Source organism: Ruditapes philippinarum, unplaced genomic scaffold (genome assembly GCF_026571515.1).
Source record: "Ruditapes philippinarum isolate M1 unplaced genomic scaffold, ASM2657151v2 ctg612_1_1_1_1, whole genome shotgun sequence".
Taxonomy (NCBI): domain Eukaryota; kingdom Metazoa; phylum Mollusca; class Bivalvia; order Venerida; family Veneridae; genus Ruditapes; species Ruditapes philippinarum.
The window spans coordinates 498,459-510,386 of NW_026856417.1; the positions used below are offsets into that span (position 1 = coordinate 498,459).

Sequence of the window (11,928 nt, forward strand, 5' to 3'; positions counted from 1 at the left end):
TTAGTATTACCGAGCCACAGTTATTTTGGGCCGTAGATGATGTATCTGTGTCAATCAGTACCCCATCTGTTACACTGACGCTGGGATTTTGTCGTGGTTGGCATAAAAATCCTTTGAAAGTCTGTGTCCCTACTACGGTCAGCGTCACTGAAATATGCGCACAACATTTGAAACGTCACATTTCAATTTCACAAATGGACGGAAGTCGTGTTCGTTCTAATAATTGTTTGGCTCTTAAGCTTGAAGAAAATATACCAGGGCTCACTTGGCAAAGGTCATTAGAATAGTAAAAAATCAGAGTTTGTAAATTTCTGATTTATGATAAAGAAGATCTAATTATACATGTATAAACAGTGCAATTATCAATGTTCCTTTCAATTTATAAGTAGAATCGGAATATAATCCAAATTAAAAATTAAAACAAAAATTATAAAGCCAGCTACTTCCTGTTTAGATCAGTCTTATTTGTATAAGTCTTAAAATCATTCATGGCTAAATGATTAAATTCACTGATTTAGAGTCATTTGCTTTTCGTCTTTATGGGTTCGAAACGCACTTGTTACTATAATATCTTAAGTGAAAGGAATACAAGTACGCTAAAGAAAGGGTGTTACAATCAGGTGTCTGCATATGATAGTAATTAATTGAGTGTTATCTGAGGTCCCCCCCACCCTGCAAGTAAACTTGCCCTTAAAGTTAACAGAGCCGAAGTGGCAAAAAATGACCTACCATCTACATTTCTGGTCGAGCAGTAAGTCTGGGAAGAAAGCTGGATGACATAATTGGACGGTCCTGTTTGCGGTAAGGTGCCGGAAGTGATCATAGGTGACGTCGGCAACATATCAACGCACGCACTTGCAGGCGCACCATTTGAATAAGCTTGCACGGTTTTCACGGACCCACCGATACACAGTAGAAGGATTATCAACGTCTTATTCATTTCTCAACAGCGAAAACTTTTTCATTCTGAAAAAGGAAAAATAATTTGATATTCATATTAATTTAATAGTTTCAAGAAATTTTTGTTTCATTTTGTGTCAATACAAAATGCTTTTTTTACTTTTTTATCTTATATTTCTGGTCCGAATTATTCCAGGCACGAGCGATATTTGAAAGAAAGAACGAATGGGGGAAAAAACAACAATAAAATACAAAAAACACAATACAATCCAACAATTCCCCAAAAAGAAAGAAAGAAAAAAAAACAACAACAACAGCAACACAACGACAACAACATCAACATCAACAACGTCAAAACAGCACAAATAAACTAAACAGCAACACCAACAAAAAAAAAAGAGTGAAAAACAACAACAACAACAACAACAAATAAACAAGATTGGTGCCAGGAACAACCTGATCTTGATCCTGCTGAGTCCATGTACGCGTTGAAGCACGTGGTTTAACGAAGTTATGTCATGCGCAGGACACCATGGTACTGTATGCGCAAAAACACAACAAAGAGAAAAAAAAACAACAACAAAAAACAACAACAACAAAAGACAACAACAAAATGAATAAATAAGGAGATAAAAAGAATAAAAGGTGGAAGTGTTTCCTGCATTCATAACTTCGTCTTTCTTCCCTTCCCTGAATATCTAATAGTTCCAAAACTATAACATTTTGGCAGAAAAAGTCAAATGACACGCACCTGCTCAGAAACGTTTTTGTTGTAGAAATCGAATTTTCAATTTTGTCGGAATCACATTGAAACACGTTTCTAAATGGTGAAAGTGGTGTCCATAATTTTACGATGAACGTGACATCCTCAATTATGCGATGTTTATGTTTCAATGTGTGTGTCCTTTGTAGCTGTTGTTGTTGTCTATCCTTAATGAGGGTTCATCCATCAATTCAGGCACTGAGAGTACGGGCATGTCACCAGTCATGCCCTTTAAATGTTTTGAAATCGAAAGTGGTGACCTATTTGATTGAAATTCAGTAATTCACTGAATAAGCCCAAAAAGAATGCAATTATTTTTATTTGTTATTAATGAAAAAATGCACGGGAGGCCAATAAGACCATTATATGCATTTTGTTAAGATGTTGAATGTGTTGCTGCCTAAAATAAAGGATCAAGAAGCGGACACGCAAGGGTAAATGACATAGGCCATACGGACACTCGGGCAAGCAGCAAGCAATGCTTGTGTCCAATTTAAATTTGGGGAATTGATACTAAATCTACGGAAGCAAACATATGTCATCTTTGCGAATACGAATGGTGATAAGAGAACATTACTGAAAGCCGGCCAATGAAAACAAGGGTATCCCAAGAGCTATATTTAGAATGCAAGGGTTCAAGCCAATGAGAACAAGGGTATCCCAAGAGCTATATTTAGAATGCAAGGGTTCAAGCCAATGAGAACAAGGGTATCCCAAGAGCTATATTTAGAATACAAGGGTTCAGAGCGGAACTACTTTTCGCCTTTTACTATCTTTATACTTTCCTTCCTTTGAGCCCACGATTTATACATGTACATATTGAGTTATTCCAGTCATTCCGACATAATATAATATCGGCTATATAACTTTATAGTCTATATCAGTTAGAAATGAAAGACCCTGGTTAACTTGATTAAGAAACTGAACGCTTGTCTCCCCCAAATTCTATAAATTGTTCATGCGCAGTAATACGTTTGGTAAAACTGGAAAGAAAATAGATCCGCGTATATGATTCACAGATCATATATCAATGTACGAAATTTAGAACGTCTGTCCTCACCCATTCGAAAAAGCCAGCCCCAATTCACCGATTCAAACACCATGAAGAAGTATAATCACTAATTTAATCCTAGAAATTGATCCATCCTTGAAGCCGTAAATAAATGTTTAATTTTCAGAGATAGTTTAGAAGAAAAAAATGCATAATAATTAAAAGTTTAGCTGTGAATTCTTGTAATAAAAATTTGTGTATTTGGAGTTATATGTGTTTATACATATGACCATTGGGAAACGTTTTTCGTGGAACCTTATACATTTTATCATTTTTTTCAAACATGATTTTCTTCAATCGCAAAAAAACTTTTTGCCGCCGGCCACACCCCGTTGCAAACCAGTTTAAAAGCAGAACATTTTGGATATTAAATCATAAAATATAATGTGCATAGTTATACATAAATATACTTTGATGCATTATATTTATAAAAGTTTAACTTAACGTTCTCATTCAAAGCGAAAATACACTAAATAAAATTTTCGTGAAATACACGTACTTTCAAGGTACAGTAACATTTTTTCAAAGTTAAACACAATACTTGATTACTTACGATTTAGAGCTAAAACGTTAACATCCGAAAATGAACAACAATTTAAAGTATTAATTCAGGGTGTGTAAATTTTGGCCAGTGAAAATTTTTAGGTATAAGGCTGTTAAACTTGTTGAATAGGTCTAAAAATAGCATCAATTGTGTCGAGGGTAATTCAAGCATTTATTCTATAGTAGTATAATATATCATAAATGATCAAATAATTTAACAAAATAACATATAATAATGGTTTATTCAATTAAAGACCTCGGTGAAATATGGTGTATCAAGTTATGCAGAAGAGAGTTTGTGCGTGCTGGAGTGCCCGGATCAGGATCGACCGCGTCACAGCGCGAGAGATCTTATGCGTCTGTTTTCAAGCGCGCGGTTCCAAGACATTGTCAGTGTGTTTTTGCGCGTGCTGTCCGCGCGCTTTTGAGGGAATGCGTTATTTTATTCCTGTTTTGTAGATATATGCGCATGCGGGCGACAATATATAAAACATTACAATGCATGCATATACCTGATGTTCAACATTCAACTTCCTACCTTATTTAAATCTAATACAAATATAGACTATTAATGAAACTTCATTTTATGCAGAAACAAAATCAGGTTTTAATGCCTTCATGCTTTATGTATAAAGTTAGAAAACACCTCCATGTTGCGTGCAAAAGCATTGTTTACTAATGTAATCGAATTAATAATTAAAAGAAAACTTTTATATAGAATAGTGTAATGAAGCTACTGTTAACTGAAAAATTTCTTTTACCTTTTACATGGCTTAATATAATTTACATTTCACTTGATAAAACATGTTTTTTACATGACATAATGAATAATATCTTTTTTCACGGTTTAATGAGTTACATATTTTACATGGTATTATTAGATTGATGTTTTACAAGCCTTCTTTAGAAACATAATGAAAATAATTCATAAATAAGACATAATGTAATAGAGCTTTTACATGACATAATCAATTATATCTTTACCTGACACAGTGAAAAAGATCGTTTACCTGGTGAAATTAAATAGATCGTCAACATAACATTACTGAATCAAATTCTGACGTAGCATAATGAATTATATCTATTACACGTACAAAATGTAAGGAAGTAGATCTTGTACTTGACATGGTAACATAGTTATATTTTACATGACATTATTGAATAAATCTTTGACATAACATGACATAATTAAATATATCATTTACTTTGCATGGATAAATAAGTATGTTTATGTTTACATGGCATAATGAAATAGATCTTTTATTTGGCATTATTTAATAAATCTCTGACACGACATAGAGAAATATACATACATACATACATCTTTTACTTTGCACAGAGAAATAGATATTTTACATGACATAATATAATGAAATAGATATTTTACATGACATTATTGAATCATCTTTGACATGTGATGACATGACATAATGAAAAATCTTTGTATGAGAAAATATATATTTGTGCTTGACATAATTTTATTGATCTTTTACATAACATAATTGAATACAATATATAGGTAATGGATGTTATGTTACAATAAAATATATCGTTATAATGACTTGTTAAAGATATTCGATTTGTTATTCAAAAGTATTTAAAAGAAAAACAAACATCATGTCCTTGCAAAGAGGGCCTTGAAATCGTCTATGTGTGTCTACTTGTTAACAATGTAAACGAATTCCTAATTGAATTTGAATTGGTGTTGTAGTCAAATTTTTATCCTCGGATAGTGTAAATATTATTTTGCATATAAGGAAGTGTGAAACTTCAATTTTAATTTGACTATAAAATTTTAATGTGTTTTTCTTCAGCTTTAAAAGATAGTCATAACCAACACTCTAAGTGTTTGTTTAACTGCACATGTAAAGAAATTGAATAGAAATAAATAGCTTTAATTATCAGTATTGTGTGATCAGGCGAACCTGATTAAATAACGTTTTTATACATTTTCTTCCACATTTTTAATTATTTATATTTTATTTCCAATTTTGATTAAGCAATTAAGGCCAGGGTTAAATCTTTAACCCTCAAAAATAAGATTTAACCCTTACCGCGCTAAATATCTTAAATAGACGTGTCAATCTATTAATCTGAACAAAACAAAAATCATCATTCTTTACGTAAAACTTCAAAATATGTACTGAAGATCAGGATAGCGCCGATTATATGATCAAACAGGCTGGATGTGCCGCCTAATATCGGCCTAAGCTTGCCGCATGGGTAGAAACAGTTGCCGCTAGCAATTAGGTTATGGGTTAAAATATATAAAATTAATCGAGTCGAAATACTATTAAGTCAAGGTCTAATTGTCACGTACCTATGTCAAAATGTAACAGTCATTATCTATATTAAATCTTTTTTCCTTTTCAAAAACATTTCAATAAAGACCATTAGCACACGAAATTGACACCAAATTTGTTGAATTCTTGCAATGTATATCGATGATTTAAGAAGAAGAATAAAAATCCAGATGGTAAGCAAAAACGCGCTTATGTTAGAAAATAATAATATTCTAAGACTTGTTTTGTAAAAATAGTTACATTTTCTATTGAAATAAGTCAACTGTGTCAGTAAATAAAGCGCTAAGGTATCAAAACGCCTCAAAAATGCTTATTTATCATCAGATTGGAAAGAACGTTGTTTTCCTATAAGGAAAAATTACAAAATTATGTTTAATTATGTCACTTTTATGTGTTTTGAGCAAAAAATAGTAGATTCCTTTCATGTTTTATCTGCTACATAATTGAATATAAAAGTAAAAAATAAGAAGCTCGGATTTGTTTGGATGATTAATGTTAGGAAGATATCATTTCAAACAATTAAGCGACTAGTTGGGAAAAAACTCACATTTTCAAAGAATTATATTTAGGTTCATCCAAATGTTATAATGTCTCCTGTTTAAAGTGTTACAATTGATATTTATGCTGTAGCAGTAAAAATAGAACAAGGTAATAAACAGATAAAGTGATGATGATGGTGATGATGATAATGATGATGATAATAAGAAAATGGAGGCTGAAGAAGTAGGTGGAGAAGAGGAAAAAGGAAGATTATGATGACGAAATAGAAGAAGCAATAGAAGAAGAAGAAGAAGAGAAGATGATGAAGAAGAAGAAGAAGATGATGATGAAGAAGAAGATGATGGTGGTGTAGTGAAAAGAAAACAAAGAAGCTGAAAGTGAGATGATTACGATGATTATGATGACGATTACAACGAAGAAGACAATAATGATGACGCTACAGTATGGGAGTAACTATTGAGAATATGACGACGTTAATTATAATGACAATAATGATCCATCCTAATGACTACGACGACGACGACGATGATGATGATGATGAAGTTGATGATGGATGATGACGACGGCGGCGATGATGATGTTAATTATGATGATGATGTTGTTGTTGATTATGATGATGATGATGATGATGATGATGAAGTTGATGATGGGTGATGACGACAACGACGAAGGCGGCGATGATGATGTTAATGATGATGATGATGTTGTTGTTGTTGTTGTTGTTGTTGATGATGATGATGATAATGATGATGATGATGATGATGATGATGAAGTTGATGATAGGTGATGACGACAACGACGAAGGCGGTGATGATGATGTTAATGATGATGATGATGTTGTTGTTGTCGATGATGATGATGATGATGATGATGATGATGATGATGATGATGATGATGATGATGATGATGATGATGATGATGATGATGATGATGATGATGATGTCGTTGATGATAATGTTGATGACGATGATAACTACGATGTCGAGTGTGATAATTATTTTATTTCCTTTACAAGAAGTCAGTTAGTATTGATAATCAAAAACACAAGTTGCATACAATGTCAAGTATACTAAATTACGTCAGATTACGTCATATTACGTCATGATAATTAATACATTAAGTAACAATTTTATCAAGGTAATAATTCAGGACATGTTCTGTTCTGCTCTGTTTTTAAAAAAAAACAGGAAGTTTGAATTGAAATCAAGCATGTAATACGATCTGTTAAGTCATATATAGTAAACACCAAATGAAAAACAATATGTATTTAGTATACGTTACGTTTGTACTGTGTATTGTAGGCTTAATGCAAATTGCAGTTAAAATGCTTATATTGATTATTGATTATTAAATACGTTGTACCAAATATAACAAGAGGAAGTTATTTTCAACGTCTGTCTAATAATTCAAACGTGTTTAAATAAATTATGCATAACACTTTAGAGTCTACATGGTCTGCTAGGTGTAATAATGTAATAATCTATATTCTGTTCTGTTCTGTTTTAATACATTTATTTTGCTACATTAAATATGTATATCGTACAAATATGAATCAATTTCATTCAACAAAGTAAATATAAGCTTCCCAATCTGTTTTATGAGCAAAAATTAATCGACCAAACAAGTATTAAATATCGATTTTGTCTTTTAAACGCATGATAGTTAAAAAAAAATAAATAAAGCAATTTAAAAATGAAAGAAACACAACAATTTTGCCTTACCGGGTATGCTTTATTCACATGTAAAGTCCATTTACGAAAAATATGCACTAGTATAGTAAAACTTGACACTGAAAAGGATAAATTACTAAATGTTCATACACCAAGCGTAAATTGAAAGAGATCCTATTCTCGTCGCCAATAAACCGGGTACACAATTATTACCATACAATTAACAAGCATAATAGTATGGAAGACCGCGGACGAATTGTCACCTTGTTTGATTTATATAATATTTGTTTTCTTTAAACCAACGGGGTATTCTATAAACTGTTTAAAATCGGAAGATGATGTTTTAACTTGGTAAAATTATTGTAATTTTTTGTATGATTTGCGCTTTGTACAAAGAATTTTGGATGTATCACTATTCGTAAAAGTTTGTTTCGCTTCGGGTGTATATAAATGGTTGCGTAAACGCTTTTTAAATGGAAACATATTTAATGGGTTTTCATGAATAATTTAATAACCGTAAGTAACCGTAAGTAATATTATCGAAAATGAAAACATTCATATTTCACGGATATTTGATATTAGCCCATATTTGTTTTTTGTTGATTTTTTGGCTCATTTATGGTGATGAAGTCAAACTTTACTTTGCCTTTTTTGCAGTGTAAAATTACAAATGTACAATTTCAACATGTCATACAACTCGGTTGTCTGCAGTTTAACCGAAGTATGAATTACTAACTTTTCGTGAAACTGTGTACATTTAAATCTTGACGAACTATTGCCTTCCTGTAGAAGCATTTAACGGAGGTCAACAATGAGGCAGGCGAATACTATAAAATCTATGTACACTGTTTAGGTTGGATTTTGCTGTGACAAATTTTACAAAGGAAAAAAGGCCCTTGAGACACCTCTGTATTCATTTGTATACTGGGAAACGCCTGTATATTATTGTCGATCTTCCGCAAGTTTGCATAAATATTGGCGGCGTGGCCGTGTGGTTAACGCGTCGGACTAGTAATCTAAGGATTGCTGACCGCGTGGGTTAAAACTCTGTTAGGGGCAAGCCGTTGTTTCCTTGAGCAAGAAACTTTACATTTATTGCTTAGTACTGGTTGGTTCCAGGAACGGATTCGAGAGTGTTTCAATAAGCTTATAGCTTCCAACACAATCGAACTAAAATAAATTTGTATAAACTAAATATTGTACTTCGCTCGTACTCTCGGTACGTGGACGTCGTTGAGAAGGCACGGGCATCGGCAGGTAATTTGAACTCGGATGGCGGAAAATAAACAGAGACCAGAACTTGTACTTGCAGAACAGCTGCCGATGTTCTGACTGAAGCCTTCCTAGTGGCCATACAGAGTAAGCAGAAAAGACGAGGAAAGGTGTAAGGGTGCGTGAGTCCAAAGCACGAAGTGACTGCTTGAAAGGCACGCCATTTTCTTAGCACCAACAGTCCTTTACAGGCATATATCCTTTTCATATTGTCTCACGTTACTGTACATTTAGGTTCTCATTTGCCGCCGTTCCTACACTTAAACTAAACCCAATGTATATACAATCTTAAGATCCTTACGCTCCCTTCGGAGCTCACTGAATACACTCACGTTACTTCAGGCAGTACTGTAATCGATATCGAAACATTCGACCGATGCGCAAGAAAGTATAGGCTCCTTAACCAAATATGACTCTAAGAGGTAAGGTAAATGTTCAAAGGTAGCTCTTTTTTCTACCTCACATTGTAGGTAAAACCTTACTTTGCATTAGTTAAGTTGACACACTGACATTGCCAGGTTAGGTAAACACACACACATACACGCACGCACGCACACACGCACGCACACACACATGCACACACGCACGCACGCATTAAAGCTTAAAGCGTCTCTGTTGAGAATCGTACACGCAGTGGTGAGTACCGGCGTCATAAGCATCTGTAGCCATTTGGCAAAAGAGGTTATATTAACTCTCGAATTGTCTCGTGTCGGTGGACCGGGAATTTTAATAGCACGAATGCACTTCCATTTATAATGGAATTATAGCTTTGCTGAAATTACAATTTGAACTAAATGACTTGTTTGTGATACTGTTAATTTTATAAAGCGAAGGAACGAATAAAAGAGATATTTTGACATTGATTACAATCAATTTCCCCACACAACTTTTGTGTTTTCCTTGCGACCAAACACGGACGAATTACGTTGGTTTGCGTTGGTTTGTTTGAGTCCTTCGTGCGAGGTCTCTTATCCGGAAAGAGCCGATGATTTAACGAATGGATACAAAAGCGATTTGACCAAGGTCTATATTGTCGCCTTTTCATTCTGATATCCCTTAAACTAGTAATGGAATTTCCCAAAATGGAAGCTGAACAAGTCCATTTTAGAAATACAGCATGTAAAGGTTCTAGTGTCCTAGACTTTTATAAGTCCAATCTGTGTATTATGAACGCTTCCACTAATAAGAACAATCGTGAGTTTTCTAAAAATAAAATACTGTAACGTGAATCAGAAGGATTGGCAATTTTCATTAAATGTCCACAATGAAACACTTTCTTTTTATAACAATAGTGCATTGCCTATTCCTTTCTAATCATATATTAACATTTAATGAAAAAGAACAAAAAATATGAGCGTAAAATTTATATTATTTTTTCTTTGAATTGTTATAAACGCTTATTTATTAATTTCTTTTTGAAACTATCAGTCTACGTCTATAAACATGAGTTTTTTCGTAAATATAATCATAATTATATCGTTTTATAACTGTTGCATTCAGTATTTTCAAAAGAAAAGCCCAATGTGTACAGTGCATATATTTTAAGCATACAGCGTGTCTTGCAAAAAAAAAAAAAAATCCGAAATATGATTACATATTTACTTTACATTTATCTAAAGCATTTTTTGGTAATAATAAAGCCCTTTTCACAAATTTCAATAGCGAACAGTTTATCACTTTTACAAAAAACTAAGTTAGAAAAAAAAATCTCATGCGGTATGCAATTATCCATCTTGCCCACAAATAACTTCGTACCAATTCAAAATATACTACCCATTTTCGTATCAAAACTGAAAACATCTTTCAATGATTTATCTTTAAACTGTACTAAAATTCTCTACTATTACAGTTTTCTTTTATTTCATAATTGTAAAATATTGTAGAGATCTGAGCGCGGTTTATTGTTAACAGTCTTCGCTACCCGAAGCTATTATGTTTATTCATTGAATAGAAAAATGAGAATAGGGTTGAATTAAAGGAATGTACCACGGTAAGATGAGAACCTATTTATCAAGGCGACCTTAATGCTGATGAAATTGATTGTTGCAAAGATACGGTCGTTAACCCTCCATAAATACGTTAAATAACTTTAAATACACTTTTAAAAAATCCCAGTAAAAGTGTAAATTAGGAAATAATGTATTGTGTGGTACACATGAACATGCGAGATTTTAATTGCTGTGAATGCAGTTTATTATGTGAAACACGACATTGGCGCAAAATTGGAGAGAAAAAAATGTTGAAAATCATATGAACACTGCAAAATTAATTTTTTACTTCCCGTTTAACGCCTTATTTTCCGAATGATTTATTTTGGTCATATCGCACCTGTTTAAATTATATGTAGAAGATATGCATAACTTTGCAACAAGTTCTAAATGCCTCCCCACAAAATATAAAATATTAAAGGCTCATTATACAGAAATGTTATCATTAATGTTTCATTTCTCGAAAGCTGGTTATGTTTGGTATCTTGTTACAGTTTCCAAAAGCATTTTCATTTTTTATATACATGAAGTGTCTTTTGCATCTTAAGTTATGTTGGCAAATGGTATAATTATAGTGAATTAGCTTTTTTGTATGGAAGTCAAAATACTACAATAACTTTGTCTACATTTTGCTACCTGTACGACACATAGCTGCACGTGCAGAGCTACTTTTTTTCCAGTTATATAACATCTAACAAGTAGTTAATCAATTATATACTAGTAAACATTATTAAACACATGTTTGACAGTTTTAAATAATTTAAAAAATATGGATTTTAGAGACATAATGTATACCTTTAAGTTTACATGTATTTTTCACTAAAATTTATAAATTGTTAGCTCATATAGAAAGATAGACGAGTCAATTTAAGATATTTAGCACTGCACGCCTCCAGATGAGTAAAAAAATATCAAGAAAATCAATATTGAGAAAAAT

General features: G+C 32.6%; 1 protein-coding gene across 20 annotated transcripts in view; it reads right to left on the minus strand.

Annotated features, from left to right (window-relative positions):
* LOC132746467 (multiple epidermal growth factor-like domains protein 6) overlaps positions 1 to 8,015 on the minus strand; it is a 66,066-nt gene extending 58,051 nt beyond the window's left edge. For 7 of the 20 annotated variants that reach the window (XM_060735643.1, XM_060735641.1, XM_060735637.1 and 4 more), the window contains exons 1-3: positions 7,783 to 8,013; positions 730 to 966; positions 11 to 147 (exon numbers count right to left, since the gene is read on the minus strand). In XM_060735643.1, coding sequence (XP_060591626.1) covers positions 11 to 147; positions 730 to 940 — 348 coding nt within the window. In that variant the 5' untranslated portion in view covers positions 941 to 966; positions 7,783 to 8,013. Of the gene's footprint in view, positions 1 to 10; positions 148 to 729; positions 967 to 3,267; positions 3,382 to 7,782 lie in introns of those variants that run through there. The other 13 variants (XM_060735630.1, XM_060735639.1, XM_060735631.1 and 10 more) reach the window with 4 other exon arrangements.
* Positions 8,016 to 11,928: the final 3,913 nt, after the last annotated feature.